This window comes from Solanum tuberosum, unplaced genomic scaffold (assembly GCF_000226075.1).
Source record: "Solanum tuberosum cultivar DM 1-3 516 R44 unplaced genomic scaffold, SolTub_3.0 scf00409, whole genome shotgun sequence".
Lineage (NCBI taxonomy): Eukaryota > Viridiplantae > Streptophyta > Magnoliopsida > Solanales > Solanaceae > Solanum > Solanum tuberosum.
Genome location: NW_006239346.1, coordinates 125,096 through 147,714, shown reverse-complemented (window position 1 = coordinate 147,714; position 22,619 = coordinate 125,096). Strand labels below are relative to the sequence as shown.

The 22,619-nt window shown below is 33.1% G+C and overlaps 2 protein-coding genes across 3 annotated transcripts; one reads left to right on the top strand and one right to left on the bottom strand.

Annotated features, from left to right (window-relative positions):
• Positions 1 to 1,548: 1,548 nt before the first annotated feature.
• LOC102579926 (UPF0503 protein At3g09070, chloroplastic-like) lies at positions 1,549 to 5,076 on the top strand. The gene is made up of 2 exons (XM_006362998.2): positions 1,549 to 3,686; positions 4,654 to 5,076. Exon 1 carries the CDS (start codon positions 1,699 to 1,701, stop codon positions 3,676 to 3,678), a length of 1,980 nt encoding a protein of 659 aa, XP_006363060.1. The 5' UTR covers positions 1,549 to 1,698; the 3' UTR covers positions 3,679 to 3,686; positions 4,654 to 5,076.
• A 7,670-nt stretch (positions 5,077 to 12,746) lies between these two features.
• On the bottom strand, positions 12,747 to 21,011 carry LOC102579385 (AT-rich interactive domain-containing protein 2-like). Of its 2 annotated transcripts, none has more exons than XM_006362997.2 (3): positions 20,895 to 21,011; positions 20,282 to 20,543; positions 12,747 to 14,247 (listed from the first exon to the last, which is right to left on the bottom strand). In XM_006362997.2, the coding sequence occupies exons 2-3, from the start codon at positions 20,501 to 20,503 to the stop codon at positions 13,111 to 13,113; spliced, it is 1,359 nt and encodes a 452-aa protein (XP_006363059.1). In that variant the 5' UTR covers positions 20,504 to 20,543; positions 20,895 to 21,011; the 3' UTR covers positions 12,747 to 13,110. The 2 variants fall into 2 exon arrangements, with proteins under 2 accessions (XP_006363059.1, XP_006363058.1); XM_006362996.2 differs by lacking the exon at positions 20,895 to 21,011 and adding an exon at positions 20,741 to 20,870.
• Positions 21,012 to 22,619: the final 1,608 nt, after the last annotated feature.

Below are 22,619 nucleotides of genomic sequence, written 5' to 3'. Positions count from 1 at the left end.
TAAACTAAAAATAAAATATATCTATGTAGTTTGATATAGAAAAAAATAATTATTATATCATAAATAAATGCAACAAATAATTATTGATGAAGATATTGAAATGTGTATTAGCTTAATCATCATATTGAAATGTCACTAGTGGTAACTATTCTTCATTTTTAATTAGAGGTTTTGGGTTCGAAATTTTTTAAATACGAAGTTGTCTTTATTAAGAAAGAGTTTTACTCTTAATATGAGACTTTCCAACGCAATTCCGAATCATGCTCCAATATAGATATCGAACACCCAATGAAAAAATCAACTTTTTAATTTAAAAAAACCCACATATTCTTAAATTACATTATATTTTGCATAAAATCAAATTCATACGATCTAGTTACACATAATTTGAAACCGTGATACTATGTTTAATATTAATGAACTTATTTTCTGTGATTACAAAAAATACATTACTATTGTAAAATTTTAAGTCAAAAGTATATTTTCTTATACAACAAGACAAACGAGCCTTAATTAATAGCATAATAAGTGTGGTTTAATAGGTTATACCTAAATATTTAAGGTCATTGACTCATACATTAACTATAGACATTTAACTCTATTAATGTGTTAGTGTAAAAAGATTAAATGTTCCGTTCCCTCTTATTCAATTCACTTAATTAAAAGGGCAATTTTAATTAATTTATTCTTATTTTTTTGCTTAGCTCAATTTACTAATATATTTTTCTTATCACAATAATTAATCTATATCTATATTTATTGCATAAATATAAAGGCAAAAACAAATAATTAATAACATCTTATTTATTTTTTAAATAACAACTACTTTAAGTTAATTATTTTTAATAAGCACAACGACTAAAATGGATGGGAAGATGTATAGGGTATCAATTACTTTTTCCGTCCCAATTTATGATACACAACTAATATTTAAGAGTAAATCAATTTTTTTTTTAGTGAAATCGTTTCATATGTTTTTTTTACCTTCTTTAAGTTATCAATTATTGTGATATATATTTTTACATAGTTTTTAAACATATGAATTTTTTTTAAAAAAAAATTAAATCTTGTATTTCTAAATTCACGGTCAAACTTAGAAATTTAAATCTCAAAATTTAGCTATACCAAATAAATTGAAATTGAAAAAGTATTTCTTTATATCGATTTATGTGATAGTTTTTCTATTATTGAATTAGCTTTGAAATTCCTTTTTACCAAGAGCTTTAGCTAATTTTAAAAATTAATTTAATATTTTAAAAATTCATGCTTAAATATCTAAAATTATAAAAAAGAAGAAGAGAAAAATATCATAAGATTCAATGTTTTTCATGTTAATATCACAAACATACATTTTAAATTATTATTTAAAATTACATAATTTAAATCTCGAGAAATAAAAAATGTCGATGTAGATCAAGGGTATAAAGGTCATATCACATTTTACATGTAGAGTAAAATAAAAAAATCTTACAAAAAAAAGAGAAAGAAAAATAAATAGAGGGAGAGAAATTTTCTTATTTCTTTTAATTTGTCTCTTTTTCCAACAAATTCTACTCTTCTTCTTCTTCATCACTCTTTTGCTTTTCTCTGTCAACACAAATTCTCCATTTTTTCTCTGCAAATTTCTTAGTAATCTCTTAGTATTGCTCTTTGCAATGCTGTATTTAACATGAACAAAGTGCGCATTGCTGCACACCAATGAATCCCACCACTGTAGACCCAACACAACCACCGCCACAGCCACCTCAGGTGACACAACCACCGCGTTCTTCCTTCAGTTGTGACCGACACCCAGATGAACAATTCACCGGTTTTTGTCCTGAATGTCTCTGTGAACGACTCACCACCTTAGATAACAACAGTAACAATAATAACCCTTCTTCTTCTTCTCGACGTCCTTCTACTTCATCATCTTCTGCTGCTGCTGCTATTAAATCCCTTTTCTCTAAACCTTCTGTTTCTTCTACTTCTTCTTCGGTTGTTGTTAATAATCTTCCTCCTAAACCTGTTAAACCCACTTCGTTTTTTCCTGAGCTTCGTCGGACTAAGTCGTTTTCTGCTTCGAAAAACGAGGCGTTGGGGTTTAATACTTCTGCTTTTGAACCCCAAAGGAAATCCTGTGATGTTCGTGGTCGTAATACCCTTTGGTCTTTGTTTTCTATCGACGACGAAACGAAAACTGGGAAACCCACTTGTTCACTAAATCAAAATGCGAATGATATTGGGGATGGGTTTGTTGGTAGACCGGTTAAAGAGGAGGAGGAGGAGGAAGAAGAAGACGAATTCGAAAATGGTGAAGAGTTTGGAAATGTGGCTGATGAAATAATTGAAGAGGAGTTACCGGTGGAACCGGAGATTGTGGTGGAAGAGGAGTTGAGTGGTGATATATTGAAGCCGATGAAAGATCATATAGATCTTGATTCGCAGGGCAAAAAGGGTTCAGGGGGGAAGGATTTGAAGGAAATTGCAGGGAGTTTTTGGTCAGCTGCATCGGTTTTTAGTAAGAAATGGCATAACTGGAGGAAAAAACAGAAGCTGAAGAAGAGAAACAATGGCGAAAACTCGGGTACATTGCCTGTAGGAAAACCCATTTCAAGGCGTTATAGGGATACCCAATCGGAGATAGCTGATTATGGTTTTGGGAGAAGGTCCTGTGATACTGATCCTCGGTTTTCACTCGATGCTGGAAGGATGAGTTTAGATGATCCAAGGTATTCTTTCGATGAACCCCGTGCTTCTTGGGATGGTTATTTGATTGGTAGGAGTTTTCCTAGAATGCCACCAATGGTTTCAGTGATAGAAGATGCACCAGTTGTGCATATTCCGCGGTCTGATAACCAAATTCCGGTTGAGGAACCGCGTCTTTCGATGACTTCTATCAATGAGGATGAATCAGTGCCTGGAGGGTCTACTCAAACTAAAGAGTATTACTCGGATTCATCTTCGAGGAGAAGGAAGAGTCTTGATAGGTCTAATTCAATTAGGAAGACTGCAGCTGCTGTTGTGGCAGAAATGGATGAAATGAAATCAGTATCTAATGCTAAAGTATTGCCTGCTATGGGTGATCAATTTCTTGGAGCCAAAGTGTTGGTTGGTGAGAGGGATTCGAATTCAAATTCCAATTCTTTAAGAGATGACTGCTCTGAGACATTTGAATTGACAGGTTTTAGGGATAATAGTTCAGTGATTGGTAACGGGGAGCGAAAGGATTCGAAAAAGTCAAGGAGGTGGGCCTGGAATTTATGGGGTTTTATAAATAGGAGAGTTAGTGGGAACAAAGATGAGGAAGATGATAGGTATAGTAGATCAAATGGAGTGGAGAGGTCATTTTCAGAATCGTGGCAAGACTTGAGGACAAATGGTGATGTAAGAGGTGGTGTTAATAGGAAGGTATTCAGGAGTAACAGCAGTGTTAGCTGGAGAAACTCGACCGGTATTGGTGGATCATTTGGGAGTATGAGGAAATCTAGTGTTGAGATGAATGGACATGTAAAGAAGAAAAGAGATGATATCGTGTTGGAGAGGAATCGAAGTGCTAGGTATTCACCTAATCATCTTGATAATGGACTCTTGCGGTTCTACTTGGCACCCATGAGAGGCAGCCGAAGAGGTTTACCTGGAAAAAGTAGGCCAAATGGCTCACATTCGATCGCGAGGAGCTTACTTCGACTGTACTGAAATCCAAGGTCCTTAGTGCTTCTTTTAACCAAAAACGTTAATTTTCGTTGTTCGTTGCATTTGTTTTGATATCATTTGTGTCAATGTAATCTTGACGATGCATGTCATCTGTGTACTCCTTGGATTTTTTCTAATAACAGGAAAAGTCTTTTCTTTGTCTCATCATAAACTTGTGTCAATGTTATGTCTCCCATTTTCTCAATGAGCTTAATTCATGTCTTAATTGAGTAGGATTACCGTATTTGTACATGCTTCGGTTTCACGCTCTTGTCTTAATATGAAAAGCATTATTAGTATCCTTTAGAATGTCCAAACTAGTTATATGTTCTTAGTTCTTACTAGCGGATATACATCAATCAGAATATTACTATAGATGGAACAGTTTACTTGTTAGAGCTACAAATTACTATTAGTTAGCATTTCCTTCTAAATTATTAGTTACCACATTTCCATTATTGGAGATATATAGCTGATGTCTCAAGTTCTTAATTGCTAGGACTTGTCAATAATTGGCTTTTGATGTCTTTTAACTGTTTTCCATACTTGTAATAGTCATGATTTTGCTGTTCTATTACTTGTGTGCATAATAATGTTGCCAATAATGGTATGCTTTCTACTTGTTATATGCCTATACTGAATTCTTGCTCCGTCATTGCACGGATTATCTTACGCCACCATTCCATTTACAAATGATTTTCATGATTGTTGTTTGTTTTGTTCATTGTTCTGCTGGTCAGAGTCAATTGCTCTTTCCAGAGTAGTCCTTGTCAAGGAAACAAAAACAAAACATAGTGGATCACCCACCCAAAAAAGAAGAAACTGTAGCATCGTGATATGATCAAGCTGTTGAAATTTTTTAAACTTGATGAACTCACGTCCAATATTCTGCGTTTATCATGTTCATTGTGTAATAATACCCTGATGGAGCCGACATTAAGAGTCTTAACCATTTCTTTCTTCTTACTCTTAATCCAGGAATGAGGTCGAGGCTTTGGATGACGTACTACAAGCAATAAGATTGTCAACGATATCACTGCAGAACTCAGTTTGAGAAGCTCCATTCTGAGGTATCAAGCAAGTTTATGCAGGGTATCAATTGGCAAAGAACAATCTAATTATTGTGGATTATCAAAAATCTACCTTGGACCTTGTTTGGATAGACTATTAACAACTGCTGCTAAAGCTTCAAATATGGGATTCTGTAAAAAAAAATCCTGCATGTTGTTCCCTTTAGTTATAGTTTGCATGTATAAATGTTAACTTAATTGGGATATGTAGTAATGTTCACTCCTCTTTAGTGCAGAAGAGTTGAGTTTTTTCTTGTTTTCTTAATTGGGGTCTGTATCTTTCATTGGTATTGGTTAGAAATGAAAAGAGAAATTGGTGGATTGGTTGGAACAAGTTTTGTTTTTTTTGCTTCGAAATCACTACTTTAGAATCGGAGGTGGAGGATGCTTACCATCTAAGTAACCCCTCTTGTTGCCAATTTTATCGTGGTACAATTCCTTGATATTCTACATTATTAGTTAACTTGACATCTAAAAAAGAAGGTGATATGGACATTGAGGATTCATATAGACGACTCTAGGATAGAGGTGTAGTTATTTTTGTTGATGAAAAAAGTTTTTTTTTTTTGTAAGAAAGTTAAAAAGAATCAGAGTCTCCTCAGTACAAAAAGAAGAGTGAATAAAACAGCTCAAAGTGGAAATCCAAGCATTATTATTTGACCTAATCACATCATCTTTTTTTTCTTCTTTTGAAAAAGAATACAAAGAAATGATTATATGTCTAAATAATGAGGTGTTTTCCTCATCTTAATGGGAAATCAAAGTAATAAAGTCAGCAAATCCCTAAAAAAATTCCAAGTATGAGATTGAGAGTTTCATTTTATGTCCACTTTTTGTGTTTCTTTCCTCAATCATCAAGTAAAAGCTCAATGATCAAAATATTCTGCCCATTTAAGTCAAAAAAGAGAGATTTTTTTTTATTAAAGAAAAAAAAGAAAAGAAAATATCACAACATGTTTTCTACCTTCAATTCATGACCAACAAAAAAGATGAAGAAAAAGAAAAGAGGCTCGAATTCCAATGCCATGTCTACTTTCTTTCTCCCAAACAATTGAGTCCTCTTCTTTATAGTGGAAAAATGCCATGTCTCCCAATTACAAGTACTACTATGTAGTTTCATATTCTTTATGATCTTGTTCTTCCCTTTAGCAAGAACTTTTAGCATGTGATTTATTTGCTTGAGTTAATAATAGTTTAGCTCTTCCTCTCCTTTAGCAAGAACTTTTAGCAAGTGACTAATTAGTAATTTCTGAACAAGAAACATTAATGATACCACTATAATATACATATACTCTTAAAGTATCATTGACTAATTAGTATATATATATATATATATATCGAATTAGTATTAATTAAGCGAAATTATCAGCCTTAATGATATCAATACAATATATGATACTGATTTAGTATCAGTTAAGCGAAATTATCAGTCTTAATGATACCAATACAATATATGATACTGATTTAATATTAGTTAAGCGAAAATTATCAACCTTAATGAATGGAGGGTATGGGTTGTAACTTTTTTTTTGAGAGAATGAGTACTTCTTGAATTACTTTGGATTGGGGTATGAACATGCAATTATTTTGAGTTTTATGACCCATTTATGTATTTTTTTTCTCCATAATAATAGATTCCATCTCCCTCTGTCTCAATTTATGTGACACTGTTCGATTTTTAAGAATCAAATCTTTTAATTTTGATCATAAATTCGATTATGAAATCTTTTAAGTTTTCATAATAAAATTTATATATTTGAAAACTAAGTAAAAAGTATTAGAATAAGTCACAATAATAGATAATTCAAGATATTTTTAAAAATATATGAAAAAATTACAATCAAAGAAATACAAAACTTCAAATCTGAAATGTGAAGCATAAATTGGGACGGAGGAAGTAATGAGTATCACTCTATCATTGATCATCATGAGGGGAAAACATATGTTAAGCTCTAACTTAAAACAACATACTCAATGGTGATGTTTGGGGAGGATAGTGTGTACACAAATTTCATTTTTACCTTATAGAAGTAGAAAAACTATTTTCAAGAAACCTTGACTCATTATGCTCTAATTCAAAAGAGAAGGATTTAAGTTTTATGAGTTTCTGTAGTGATCTCAAATTAATATAAAATGTAATAATTTTGATCACATTTTCATCCAAATTCATTTATTAAAAAAGAAGGTGAAATTGGGGGATTCCAATGTTTGGGCTATTTAAGACCAATGTTGCAAGAATAAAATGCACTTGGGTTTGATAATTGTCCAATTATGTTTTTCCAAGCCCAATCTTAAAACCTCTGGTTTGGGCTATTTGTAAGTTTGGGATTGACTGTTTAAGCAAGCTATCCATTATATTGTATTGTATTGTTTGTTTATATATCATGTTTGTTTTGATTGTTAATCAAATTTTATTATATCGTTTAAATTTATCGTAAGGGAATGATGAAAAGTCTCATTTTGTGTAACTACCAATTTGGTGTGATCGCATCATTATCTTAATAGTTTCTTTTCATTTTATCTTAATTTATTATTTAATTATTTTATTTTATTTTTTACTCTACCTCTTAATAATATCTCTACCTCATATCCTACTTTTTTTTGTAGATTTATCATTCAAATTATTAATGTGTGACATTATGTAATGACGGAGAACGATACAATCTATCCAAACATTGTATTCATTAAAATAATAAAATATGATATGATATATATTTTGAAACGATACATAAGAACCATCCAAACAAATTAAGTTGATATCATATATATATAAAAAAGAGAACCTTAGGCCCACCTACGTGGCATCACCAGAATCCAGGATTCCCTTTTAATTTATTTATTTCCAAAACTAGCATTCTCCTTTTATGAAAAGTTGTGACTTTTATGAAAAATTGCGACTTTTTTGAAGAGTTGTGACTTTTATGAAGAGTTGTAACCTTTCCGAAAGAGTTGTGACCTTTCTGATAAGGCACAATAAATATTTGTTCACATTACCCTTTGTTGTTTATAAATAGAAGGATTTCCACTCATTTTAAAACAATGAAAATTTTGAACTACTTCTTATTCTTTTGCACAATTAACTATTTGTGTACTTTGCTCCTGTTGAGTGACTCACTTTACCATTGTTTTTTGTATCAATACACTGGTGAATAGAATCGTCCTATCATGAGATGATCTATTCCTTTAAATCTCGGGTATTAGAGGAGAATAATTTTCTTAAGGGTACACTATACATTTAGTGGGCTCGATTTTTTCTTTTCTGTTTCATTCTATTGTTACAGATCCTGATATTTTTTTTACAGTTGCCCAAGACATCTCTTTTCAACTGAGGAACAAAACAAGATCATTTCATTCCATTTTTAGTCATGCTTATTTTATTAATTGTTGTTTTTGAGTATATCTTTTAAACTTTGTTATTTATGTTTCTGCAAAATTATTGTTATAAGTATTTGTTAGTACAGATTAAATAACACACGTTAATTGAGTATTCATGCAAATTTTCTCTACTAAAATTGTTGAAAGTAGAGTAAAAGAATTCCTTAAAGATCTGTACTACCATATCTTGAAGACAAAATTCAAATTTGTTATGTCATTGTAAACACATAAAGATCTTAAAATTTTTATCGCACCTTGATGTGCAAAGTGAACTAGGAAAAGAAGACAAAAAATAATAAACTTTTGACATAAGTTCAAGGATGTGCCGGATGATCTATAGAAGAATATGACTAGACTGCAGCCTCTTTTAATCCCAAAGAAATAGATAAACTACACAATAAATTAATTGCTCATATTCAATATGAAGTATGGACAGATTTCTCAAGTTTACTGCAAGTTGTAAATATACTTTTCTTGAAGTAATAGATGTGTTTTCGACATTGTGATTGAAATAGAAGTCTAGTTTCAAATTGAACTTCATCACTCTGATATGTTTATTTAAAAAAAATACCCAAACAAACTGAATAGTTTTGTATAATATTTTTCCTTTTCAAGTATATATAATAAGTTGAATTGTTGTCCAATATAATACATTATCCCTTTAATTTTCATTTTAATATACTTATGATACATTTAAATGAGAACTTTAAAATGATATATATAAAGTTAAAGGTAGGGCTGAACTTCTACACGTTAGAATTAGAATATTTGTTCACTTTTTTCAACCTTTTACATATTATTTATCTCTTCACCAACGATTATTTATTTATTAAAATATTTAATATTACTGGTTGATACATTTGATTCCTCAAAAATATCAAATAGTAACACTTCCTGGAAGCAAAATAATAAATTATAAAATCAAATTAAAGATGATTGATTGAAAAATAAATGATAAGATGTTATAATTATCATTTTCCTTTGTAGTGTTTTAGTTTAAATGACTAATAAGTTTTAAGTATTATTTTATAAATTTCGTAACATTAAATTTTCGCGCGAGACGCGGGTAATTTTACTAGTATATATGTAAAAGAATGTTTTAATGGCAACATAAGTCGCTGCGAATATCGATAATAGTCGCCACTAAAAGACTATTTTAGTGGCAACATTAGTCACCGCCAATAGCCATAATAGTCGCCACTAATAGTTTGTTTTAGTGACAAGATTAATCGCCGCTAATACCTACAATAGTCGCCACTAATAGTTTGTTTAGTGACAAGATTAATTGCCGCTAATACCTACTATAGTCGTCACTAAAAGACTTATTTAGTGGCAACATTAGTCGCTGCTAATATATATAATAGTTGCCACTAAAAGACTTATTTAGTGGTAACATTTGTCAATGTTTTAGTGGCAACATTAGTCGCTGCGAATAACTATAATAGTCGCCACTAAAAGAATGTTTTAGTGGCAACATTCGTCGCTGCGAATACCTATAATAATCGCCACTAAAAGAATGATTTACTAGCAACATTCGTCGCTGCTAATACGTATAATAATTGCCACTAAAAGACTGTTTTAGTGGCAACATTAGTCGCTGCCAATACCTATAATAGTCGCCACTAATAGTTTGTTTTAGTGACAAGATTAATCGTCGCTAATACCTATAATAGTCGCCACTAAAAGAATGTTTTAGTGTCAACATTTGTTGCTGCTAATACCTATAACAGTCGCCACTAAAAGACTGATTTAGTGGCAACATTAGTCGCCGCCAATACCTATAATAGTTGCCACTAGTTTTATGTATATTGCTGTTGATATTTTTATCCTTTCAGTTTACACTTCTACTGCAAATCTTCTTCATAAAAAATCCCTAGTTCTTTACTTTTGGAAGTTTGAAATTCTTATTTGGCATGAAAATTAAAGTTAATAGTTTATTATTGTTAATTGAATTATTTTAATGTACTAAGACAAAGTGAGTCTTCTGGATTTGGTGTTATTTGACTAAATTAGTGATTGGGATAGCTTGTGGAAGATTTTGATCGAAATTGAAATCACAAGTTTGAAAAACACACATTATTAAAAAAAATAGGCAAATAATGTCAATTTGATAGTATTTGTAAATAATTTATAACATGATAGGTCGAATGCAGAAAACACAAAGTCATGTCAAACCGTTAGGATTTGGTGAACACTTGAACCAACACAAAATTATGTCAATTCGGTAAAGTTGTGAGTTATCCAATAAGATAGCTAGATTAAATATAATATAAAATTCAATCAATTTTTATGACTTGTATGTCACCATTTTGATTTTTTTCTTCCTTTTATAGCTTTAAAATCATAACAAAGAGAGGTATCAGGAGTGAAAATTTGAAATCATGACAATTCGATCGAGTTTGTAACTTGTAGGCTATCCTATCAATTTATCATGACTTACATATCACTATTTTAAAATGAAATTTTATTTTATTCTTATAGCTTCGAGATCATAAAAGAGAGTTCATGATAAATATTATAGTTATGATAATTTGATTGAGTTTATGAGTTATCATCCTACCCAGTTATCATAACTTGCACAACCTAAGAATGGATCATGATCAAATTGAAGACCAGCACAAAATATGTTGTACCTCTGTTTTTGTACAAATTAAAATATCAAATTGTACCTCTATAAAGAGCACTACTAAAACCCATATTATCACAAGTTCAAAGTCAACAAATTCACAAGTGTGGAAAAGATTTAACAAACATGTTACTTTTGCAGTACATTATATTATAACATGTATAATTAGAACAAACAAATAAAAGCTCAAGTTAAAATAACATTTATTTGGTTATTTTTCATTATCCTAGAAATGCCATGAAGTTTTACTTGAAAAAATTGAAATTGTAAGATAGTGAATGTGTTTTAGCTGTATACATAGTAGTGTATTGTTAATTAATAAAACAATATATTTGGACTCATTGCACTTAAGGTGTAATCAAGTGATCAATGAATTGGTAGAGAATCCTGAAATTTCAGATTCAAAACTCAGAGCTATTAGAATCTAGTATAAAGTCAGATTCTATTCGAGCTTAGCTTGTAGCCATTCAACTTTACATGCTTTCAACAAGTGTTTTTTTAACCCATGTTGTTCCATCTAATCCTCCGCGAGATTCATATGCAATTTGTTCTCTACATATTGGGGTGACAAATGAGCGGGTTGAGTTAAATATGATTTGATCAAAAATAAGTCAGGTGAAAATGAATAGAATATTCGGCTCAACTCAACTCATATTTAATATGGATAAAAATATATATTATCCATTGGTGGTTTATTTTTTTTTATAAAAAAAATCGACAACACTAGTAGTAATAATTATAGTGTAATGGGTGATGAGAAGGTAAACAATAATAATAGGAGTAATATATTTAGTGTAATTTTTCTAGTGGAGTTTGGAGAGAATGGTGTGTGCACAACCTTACCTCTACCTTGTAAAGGTAAATAGATTGTTTCCAATAGACACTCGGTGCAAGTAAAAATATCAAAAATCAAGTATGTAAAGCAAATACAATAGTGAAGAAGTCATGTTAAAAATAATAAAGAAGAGAACAATATCAACAACAGATAATACGAGATAACTGAAGCAAAGAAAACAATCGATAATACTAAAATTGAAGAATAAGATAATAGGAGAGCGATAATAACATTGATAAGGGAACTAGATAATGCTCGGCTACCCCCTAACCTTCTATCCTAATTCTCGACTTCCATATCTTTCTATCTAGGTCATGTCCTCCATAACTTGCAAGTATGTCATGTCCTGTCTAATCATCTCTCCCCAAGATTTTCTTAACCTGCCTCTACATTTTTTTTACACCCATTATAGTGTACTTCTCACACCTCCTCGCTCAAACACCAGTGCATCTTCTCTTTCACATGCCCGAACTATCTTAGTCTCGCCTACCTCATCTTGTCCACTACAAAGGTCACTTCCACCTGCCTTGGATAACTTCTTTCATGATCTTATAGTATGCCCACAAATCCATCCCAAGATTCTCATTTTCATTACTCTTATCTTCTGACCGGCCAATACTCTGACCCATACAACATAGTTGGTCTAAATCACTTTATAAGCCTTACATTTATGCCTTCGTGACAGATTTTTATCATACAAGACATCAAATGTGAGCTTCCATTTCATCCACATCGCTCCTCTACGATATGTAAAATCATCATCATCGTGATGAGAAGACACTAAGGATTTGTTTGGTTGGAGAACAAGTTATTCTAGGTTAAGTTATCATGGGATCGTTAGTCCATCCTCAGTGTGAGATAGAAATAACACTACAACCCCCAAATAACTAATCCGAGGATAAGTTATTCACAATTTTCATCCCAATCAAAAATGAGATAAACTCATACTAAAATCAATCCCAAGATTGATTATTCCTTATCCCTCGTACAAAACTTTGTACCCAAAGGTAAAAACCAAAGTAAAAGAGGTTGAAAGAAATGAGAAGATGAAGACCAAGCAATGGCTGGGTCCATTTGGACTACATAATTTTTTACCAATCAACCTCAATAAAATTCAAACTTAAACTCACATGTTCAAGAAAAGAGGAGTTTAGCCAATGGCAAATAGCAAATCCAATTCTTAAATAAAGTCTAATAATCTTCTATTCAATAGTACTGCTGGAGTAAATCACATAAGTAGCAGAAATTGAACCCAATAATCACAAAACATTTGATACCAGCCAAGTCTTATGAATAATACTCTTCGGACATCCCATTACTCAATCTATGGAGAACTAACGCCATAGACGAAAAAGAGGCTGAACAAATGACCTTTAACGACTAATATTAACATAATTAAAGTTTCATACTTGTACTGAAAGGACCGCTCCCATCAAAATTCCTGGAGGAGGAAAGCACGAACGCTGTTAACCATCATGCTACGAAGCAAATCCTTCAGTAATCCCAAACCTGTAATTGGATACCAGGGACTAAATTAGCCGACGTAGGTATTGACTTTTCACACCCTCAGGTTTCTGCCCTTCACTTCGTTTGTGCATGTACATGTCATTAATGTCATCAGCAATATCATCACTAATATTGACTGACTTATTGGATGATCTATTCTGTAAGCTCAGCTGTCGGGGGATGAAAACATTGAAGTAATAGTTGACAATGGTTTTACTGGTCTTATGCGGTAATGACTTTAATGCTTGCTTCAGAAATTTCTTTCCATTTAGTTGTGGTTTCCTTTTGACCAGTGACTCGAAGGTCGATTCTTCCTTTGATGACCATGCCTTAGAAACTTGCACCCCCATTTCATCAAATTTCCAACTGAAGAAAGCAGGACCAAGGTCACGTTGAAGAATTAGCCTTTCCTCAGAAATGTGGCGTTTGACACAGACAGCAGTTCCTGGAGTACGACATGAGCAAGTGTGAGGTCTGCCTTTTCCAATTACTCTCGAAGACACTTCCAAATCTTCGTTCTCAGTAGGCCAAACTCGGGTGCCTAACCATCTTGAATTTTCAGAGTTACTGGCTTCATAATCAGAGTTATCCTTGTCTGCTGGGACAGTCCAGTCTGGAACATCAGCTTGGAAACGAGGACCTACTGGAATAACAAATCTCTGAAGGTGATCACCAATGAAGTTCAACAACCTGGAGGATTGTCGAGGCAGTTGTAGAGGTCTGCTTCTTGATCCTTTCACAGAGAACAAGCTTGAATTATGAACTGCATCATCCAAGTTTTCTAAGGAGGCGACGGATGGAGTCCGGTTAACACGACTCAACAGGTCTGAACCATTTGCTGACTCATCAGAATCAACTAAGGAAGAGAAACCTTTACGACCAATATCTGTTGCATCATTGTGGAGGGAGAATTCTGAAGATAACTGCTCTTGAACATTGTCCACAACTGTTAGTGAACTACGTGCACTGTATGAACTCAAGAAAACCTTTTGACCAGAACTTTTTGCAGACTTCCCTGAATCAAGTAAGCATGAAATACTGGAGGCATGAGAAATATGCCTTCTACTTAGTTTTGATGCACTTTTCTGGTTAGATTTTTCTGCTGGAAGTTCAGGAGATCTTAACTGATCTTTGACAAATTGTTGAAGTTTTCTTTTCCTCTGTCAAAAGAATCAGGAGAATATATTATTATTAGTATGACAGAATTAAAGCAAAATGGGAAAAAGAGCACCTGAAAATATAATTTTCCAACTAAATCAGGGATTGCCCTGAAGCACCGATGAGCACATTGAACTATCCATGTGGCTGAGAGCCCTCAAAGCCCAGGCACAACAACACAATTATCAGAGGGGCACGCTCTACCATTGAGGCCTGAGCTAATAGCCCATCATACGAGCCTCACACTGGGGGCCCGCTATGCTAAAAGCGAGAGAAACCCCATTTCAAACTTAAAGAAGTCAAGAAAACCACAAGAACATGGATATTCAAATTTCACTAAGGATTTTTGATACATTAAGAACACGAAATGGAATTGATCTTGATGATTAGTGATACCACAAAGATGTGCCCGGGCAATGGGTAAAAGGAGGTAGAACCCTCAAGTATGCTCTAGTTCCTATTTGTGTTCAAGTATGCAGCCAGTGCTCTGTTTGCCTTTCTATCCCAAGTGCTGGGTGACGAACTTACAAAATTTAATGGGCCCTGAAGGGAAAGGAAGGTACATGTGAATTTGCATACAATTGTTTTAAAGTTCATCAGCAATCCATCTGAAAAATGTGCTTGCGCATCCATCTATAATTCGTTCATTTTACAAGGAAATTTATACGAAATCCACAGTAAATGATTCACTAAATGCCTCTCCATGAAGCATAATGATTAAGAGTACAAGTTTAAATCAAACTACTTCCATGGCAAAGAGAATTAGTATTAGCCTCATACATTGGTATTGACAAATTTATCAAACCTACAGATGCAGATGTGCATCTTCTATACAGCGAAGACACAAATTGTCATCACGGTCACCTGTTCTTCGTCATCTCCAAAGTATGGAAGAAAATCATATGTTCTTTCTTCTCGAGCCTCCCAATTCCATGTCGCTTCTTCATCAATTCAATTTCACAACTCACCACCACCTTGTTGTTGCTTGTGTTGTATATTTTGAACTCGTGTCATAACCAACAAACATACTTGACATTTGGATCGTCAAGTTTAGCTCTCCCTTGTTGTGGTAGATGAGCATAATCTATGCTCCCAAAGATTCTCAAAGTATTGACACTTAGCTTTCCTTTGCTCTATACTTCTTGGGGGGTTTGATTTCTAACATTTTTGGTTGTAGAACAAGAAACAGTCTCAGCCCAAATTTCTTTTGGCATGCTTCCAACTTTCAACATACATCTGGCCTTATCAAGAATTGTTCTATTCTTCCTCCCTGCAACTCCATTCTATTGGGGTGAGTAAGGTATTGTTGAAAGGCAACAAATTTCATGACTGACATAAATCATTAAATTCTTTTGAAGAAAATTTGTCTCCTCTATCGGACCTTAAAGCTTCATTTCATAATCGTTTTTTTCTACAAGTGCTTTGAAACTTTTAAAAGCAACAAATGCTTTGGATTTTTGCTTCAAGAATAAACCCAAGTCTCTAGCAAGATGTATTATTTTTGTCTAAAGAAGGTGGATTGATTGGACCACAAACATCGTGTGAACAAGCTGAAATGGCTTGGTTGCTCTTGACGTGGCCTTTTGGGAAAACTCCTCCTTGCTTGTTTCCAAGAATACAAGTTTCACACAACTAATTAGAATGGTTGATTAAAGGAATCTCATATACCATGTTCTTTTCTTCCATTGATTTGTGTGCTTCAAAATTCACGTACCCAAATCGCATGTGTCAACACCATCATTCATCTTGCAATTAGCCTTCAACCACTTTTGCATCAATTGTCTAAAGATTCAAAGAAAAAAAATCTATTCTTTGTCATACACAATTTTGCGATTAATTTTTCACTTGAATCTCTAAGTCAAAGATGCATATCATGTCCTTTTTCAAGAAGCTAGCCCAAACTCAAAGTATTTTTCTCTAACTTTGGCACATAGTAACATTGTTAATCAATTTGTGGCCACTATTTGTACAAGAGATTAAAATCGTACCTATCCCTTCAATTTGTACCTTTGAACTTGAAGTGTCTCCAAAGGACGCGTTGCACGTTGCCTTCTTAGTGAGTTCCACAAACTTGTCTTTGCATACACGCATATGGTTGCTAGCTCTATTATAACGATACCATGAACTACATCATCCTTGTATATTTTTTTGATGGCCATTAACAATGTTAAACTCATCTCTTTCTTTCTTGAATTCTTGTCGTCGACGAGATTAGCTTTAATCTTCAACATTACCATGACATTCTCAAGAGTAATGTCCAAAATTTATGGCAGTTATAGCACTCAATTTTACATTTGTTATGCCTTATTTCGTTGGGACCTTGATAATAGCCACGTGATCTTCCTCCTCATTGTCTACGATCACGACCTCTAAATGGTTGTTGGCTTCACCCTTCATTGTTAAAGTCGTTGTTGATGCTTTTTGCTCTTCCACGAGTGTTATGTCCTTTTTCACTTCCTTAATCTTTATAGGATACTTTGTTTTAAGAAGTTGCTCTAGTGGCTCTTCTTTTCTCCTTTTGTTCTTTTCTTCGTAAGCCTGTAAAGAACTTTCCATTGGCTCCACCGTCATATAGGCTAAATCTTTAGGCTCTTCAATAGCACACATAATCAAATTTAGGTGCTAAAGAGCGAAGTATCTTTTCTACCACACGCACATTGTCTACTCTCTCCCCATATCTTCTAAATTGATTCACAACTGCCATCACTTTTGAACAAAAATCCAAAACAAATTCTGATTATTTCATTTTTAAAACTTCAAACCAGCCCTTAAAATTTAAAGTTTTACCTTCTTCACTTATTCAACTACTTGGCGATACTTTGTCCATCCAATTTTATGTGACACAACTTAACTAGACTCCAAGTTTGAGGGTTTGTTTGGAGACTCTGAAATCAAGAGATCTAATCAGAATCTACTCTAAAATCTACTTCCAAAATGATCTATTATCTACCATAATCCAACCTGTATTTGATCTCAATTTGGTAACTTTTCAATGTTAATCACAATTTAACTTCATTTAGCAGCATAACTGAACTATATTATTATGTTTTGATTATATATAACACTAAAACAAAAGTCATTGACTAAACTAATTCCCATAAACTTCAATTGCAGTCATACTAATTGATGTTTTTAAACTATTTTTCTCCATTACTCCAATACAGTTCACTGGGGTGTAGCTTAGTCTCCTTATTTCTAAAGGTGGAAAAAGATACACATATGTGTAAGACTAACCAACTCTACAAGGACAAGACAATAAAGAGCCATTATAGAGGTAAATATATTTATAGAAACATCATAAAAGAGCATACCCATGAAACGTCATTATCAAAAAGAGTCATCGCATCTCGCACTCTTAACATCTGATTCCATTATGGTAGAGCTTGCTGATGTGATACAGAATCACAAGGATCTAGAGCAAGTATTTTCAAATGAGATAAAAAATTTGCATCAGAGTACCTCCCAAACATCAAAATATTACTCTTTACTTTTGGCACATAGTAAACATCATTAATCAATTTGTGGCCACCATCTTTATAGACGATTAGAATCATACTTATCCCTTCAATTTGACTTTGAAGTGTATCCAAAGAACATGTTCTTAGTGAGTTCCATAAACTTGTCTTTGCATCCACACATGGTTGCTTGCCACATTATCATGATACCACGAATAACAATCATCCTTATTTTCTTTTTTTTTTATGGCCATTAACAATATTAGACTCATCTTCTTTCTTGTCGTCAACAATGTTAGATTTCTCTTCAACATTACTATGACATTCCCAAGAGTAATGTCCAAAAATTTATTGCAGTTGTAGCACTCAATTTTAGAGTTGTCGTACCTTTTTTCGCTGGTACGTTGATAATAGCCACATTATTTTCCTCCTCATTATCCATGACAACGACCTCTAAATGGTTGTTGGCTTCTCCCTTCATTGTTGAAGTTGTTGCTAGAGCTTCTTGCTCTTCAACGAGTGCCACAACCTCTTCCTCATCCATTTTCTCTATAGCTTTTTTCACCTCCATAATCTTTGAAGTATACTTTGTTTTATGAAGTTGCTTTAGTGGTTCTTCCTTTCTCCTTTTGTTCTTTTCTTTGTGGGCTTGTAAAGAACCTTTCAATTGCTCCACCTTCATAGAATCTAAATCTTTGGACTCTTCAAGAACACACACAATCAAATTTAGGTGTTAAAGAGTGAAGGATTTTTCTACCACAAGCACATTGTCTACTTTCTCCCAATATCTTCTTAATTGATTCACAATCGACCATCACTCTTGAACAAAAATCCAAAACATATTATGATTCCTTTCATTTTTAAAACTTCAAAATCACCCCTTAGAGTTTGAAGTTTTACCTTTTTCACTTTATCAACTCCTTGGAGAGAATTTTCTAAAATCTCCTAAGCTTTCTTTGAGGTGGTTGCATCGGACAACTTCTCAAACATGCCATCATCAAAGCAGTGATGGATGAGAGACATGGCTTGTTGTTGTTGATCCTTCTTTCTTGTCTTTGTCAAGACATCCTTTTCATTTGGAGATGGAGTTTCCTCATTAGTGGGTTTAGTATACCCTTTTGTTTACTATTTCCCACAGATCTTAAAAGTCAAGAATGACTTTCATTCGTAGACACCATTTCTCATAATTTTCTTTTGTGAGATTGGGATACTGAAAAGACAGTGGACTATTATTTGTTATGGCTCTGATAACCTCGTTGTTGGGAAATACTAATTCCACCCCATAATAATATCCATGTTACATAACAAGAATAAGAGAATAACATGGACACCGTATCTTTTTAACATGGAGAAAAGAATACACTTGAGAACAGCAATACAATACCACTATAGTGGGAAATATTACAACTTGGTAGTCTTAAAAGACTACACCGCACTCAATGGAAACAACTTTCTTTATTTGGGGTACCTCACTATAACAGTACTAACACACACTATTTTTCTTCACAGATTATTTTCTACCACTATCTATGAACTGCTCTCAACTCTCTGTATTTGGCAATTTAATTTGCAAATCAAGATTTCATAAATAGTTACAAGTTTAATTAATCAACTTCTTTTTTTATTGTTTATTTTATTACGTCCTGCAGAAATGATGAATTGTCAAAGCAGCATATCAAATCTCCCTACTACTGATCATTTATGCACAGTGGGCTAGGAGAAAATGAGATGATGTGTTTTACATTCTACAGAAAGCAGTCAAATGGACTTGAAACTCATAGTACTAGATAGTCCAAGAAGTATTTTCATCAATATGGCCAGCTAACCAGCCAATCTGTACAATGACAACCACTACACCTCAAATCCTAAACAAGTTGGAGTCGCCTTACCGTCAAATCAGTATGTAGCCACAAATAACACTCTCAATCTTGGATGGGATATAAGCTAAATAAGACTTACACAGATGACATATGCAATGATGTCATGAAAAAAGACTCGAAACACAGAGTATGCCAGAGGGATACACATGTATGTAGTATATATTTGTTTCTTTAGCTTAAAATTAATATTTTGTCCATCCAATTTTATGCGACACAACTTAACTGGACTCCAAGTTTGAGGGTTTGTTTGGAGACTCTGAAATCAAGATGAGAGCTAATCTGAATCTACTCTAAAATCTACTTCCAAAATGATCTATTATCTACTGTAATCCAACTTGTATTTGATCTCAATTTGGTAACTTTTCAATGTTAATCACAATTTTACTTCATTTGCAACATAATTGAACCATATAATTATCTTTTGATTATATATAACAACAGATAGCATTTAAATGAAAGTCATTGACTAGAGTAATTTCCATATACTTCAGCTGCAGTCACACTAATTGCTATGTTCTGTTTTAAACTATTTCTCTCCATTACTCCAGTACAGTTCATTGACGTTTAGCTTAGTCTCCTTATTTCTAAGGGTGGAAAAATATACACATCTGCAAGACTATAACCAATTCCTCAAGGACAAGACAATAAAGAGCCATTATAGAGGTAAATATATTTATAGAAACATCATAAAAGGCACATACCCATGAAATGTCATTATCAGAAAGAGTCATCGCATCTCGCACTCTTAGCATCTGATTCCATAATGGCTTTGCTTTCTGATGTGTTACGGAATCACAAGGATCCAGAGCAAGTCTTTTCAGCAGAGCTAGCATTTCTGCATCAGAGTACCTCCCAAACACCAACTTCCCTTTTTCTTCAGTTACACTTCCTCCCTCCTTCTTCACACCCCCCAATGCAGTCATCTTTCAGCTTACACTAACTGCTGTTTTCCTAATTTCAACCCTGAAATTGAACATGTGCAACAATAACAATGATTATCACAAACTCGACGCATTATTTCAGAATGGATAGATCTAGGCTATCAACAACTGCAGTTACTAACTTTAAGCAGAATTAAGCAGATACATAAACTTAAATTCAGTTAAATGCATTATCAAATCGTCTTTTTTTAAGATTAAATGGCTAGAAGTTATCTGTACATGATCATATATGACAGACGCCGGAGCCGAAATTCCACCGGAAAAAGGATTAACCCTAACCCTAATAGCGGAGGTGCTCATCAATGAGTTTTTTTTTTTTTTTTTGTCATATACAAATAGATATGAAAGTACATAGCAAATATTGTATGTGTACCTTTTGGTTGCTTTGCTCTGTTGCCTTGACAAATCCCTCCTCTCTTTTATTTTTATTTTTTTTGGTTTTGGTTTTGGTTTTTTTGAAGAAATTTCTACAAACCCTTCTTTTTTGTGGGGTGAGGAGTGAGGTTTGGGGGTGAGGGGAAAGGGTATTTATATAGAAGGTTCGATTGAATTTGGGCGGGTTTAAATAAATTACTATATTGGGTCATGATCTAATATGTTTAAAGTTTAATGGATTAAGACAAACTGGGTGAATTTGGGCTTCGGTTAGATGATCCAATAAAAAAATTTCACGAGACTCTCTATTTGATCGTCTTCATTTAATACGTTTCACTTTTTAAAAAAAGGTTTAACTAGTGTTCGGTATTAGGTAATTCAGACTTTTTTCTTCTTAGTTATTGTACAATAACATTTTTTCGATTTGTAGCAACTGAAGTATAATGCTTTGAAGAAGTGATCTAGAATCTCGAATATGAAAAGTGAGTTTATATCAAATGGGTGTTGTGAAAAAGCTTGAAACATTATCAAGACACTATTTTGAAAAATGGATTTGTTAAATATGTTATTGGTTTGATTGAATTTGAATAGATTAAAATAAATTGCATTAATTTTTTTTTTATGACAAGGGAAACCCGCAGCCGCTACCCTTTGGGTGTGCACAGGGTAAAACCCCCGCTCCTATGCAATAGCTCGCAAACCACATAGGAGAGGTAACCCGCACTAGGCAAGCCCGGCACGACGAACTCGACCCAGAAGGCAAACCCCTTGCTTTCGCTGGCAAGGGGTTTCGAACTTGAGACCTCCAACATGGAAGTCCCAAGCCCAAACCACTGGGCCACCCCGAAGGGTAAAATAAATTGCATTAATATTGAGTCATGATCAACATATTTTAAGTTTGATGAATTAAGATAGACCTGGTCAATTTGGGTCTCGGTTAGATAATCCAATGTAAAAATTTTATGGGACATCCCATTTGGTCGTCCCTGTTTAATTTGTAATCATTTTCCGAAAAACGTTTTATTGGTTCTTAGTGTTAGATAACTTTAGCTTACCAAGAAGATGATCTTAGATTGTTATGACGGACACATATAAGGGTGGAAAGTTAGTTAGATAGTTGAGCATTCTCTTGCTTATTCTTCTACTAGATATGGGGCCCCGTGAATATATGTTATTGTTTCTGTTTCTGTTTTAATTTATGTGGTACATATGAACTTTGAAGTTGATCAATTTTTTAGTATGTTTTTATATATTTTAAGTTGCTAATTATTTTTATTTAGAGTATGTTTTACGTAAATATATTATAAATCACAATAAATAACAAGTTAATTTTAAAAAATACTTATAAAAAATTCATTGACTTTTGAAATTTCATTTGACACCTATGAATTTTGGAGTGTAAATCAAATTAGTTATATGATTTTAAAAAAATAAAGCGGTTAATTATTACAATTTATAATACTTTTTATATATTTTTTAAATGATATATATATATATATGATATTGATATTAGTATTATAATAAATTAAATTTTATTATTTTTAAATTTATAATCTCAATTGTCAGCCTATGCCACATTATAAAATGTTCCAAAGTAGATATCAGATTTACAAAAATGTTGATGCCAACTAAAGTAATAAAATAACATCTAAGGGCATGAACCTATATATGTATATATAAAGCTGAATATTGACAATTTGATGTGGCATCTCTCTATGACCAG

Coding starts and splice junctions, on each gene's coding strand:
- LOC102579926 (XM_006362998.2), top strand. CDS start 1,699: ATGAATCCCACCACTGTAGACCCAACACAACCACCGCCACAGCCACCT.
- LOC102579385 (XM_006362997.2), bottom strand. CDS start 20,503: ATGACTGCATTGGGGGGTGTGAAGAAGGAGGGAGGAAGTGTAACTGAA. Junction 14,248..20,281: donor CTGATAATGACATTTCATGG/GTATGTGCCTTT, acceptor TTCTTTTGACAG/AGGAAAAGAAAACTTCAACA.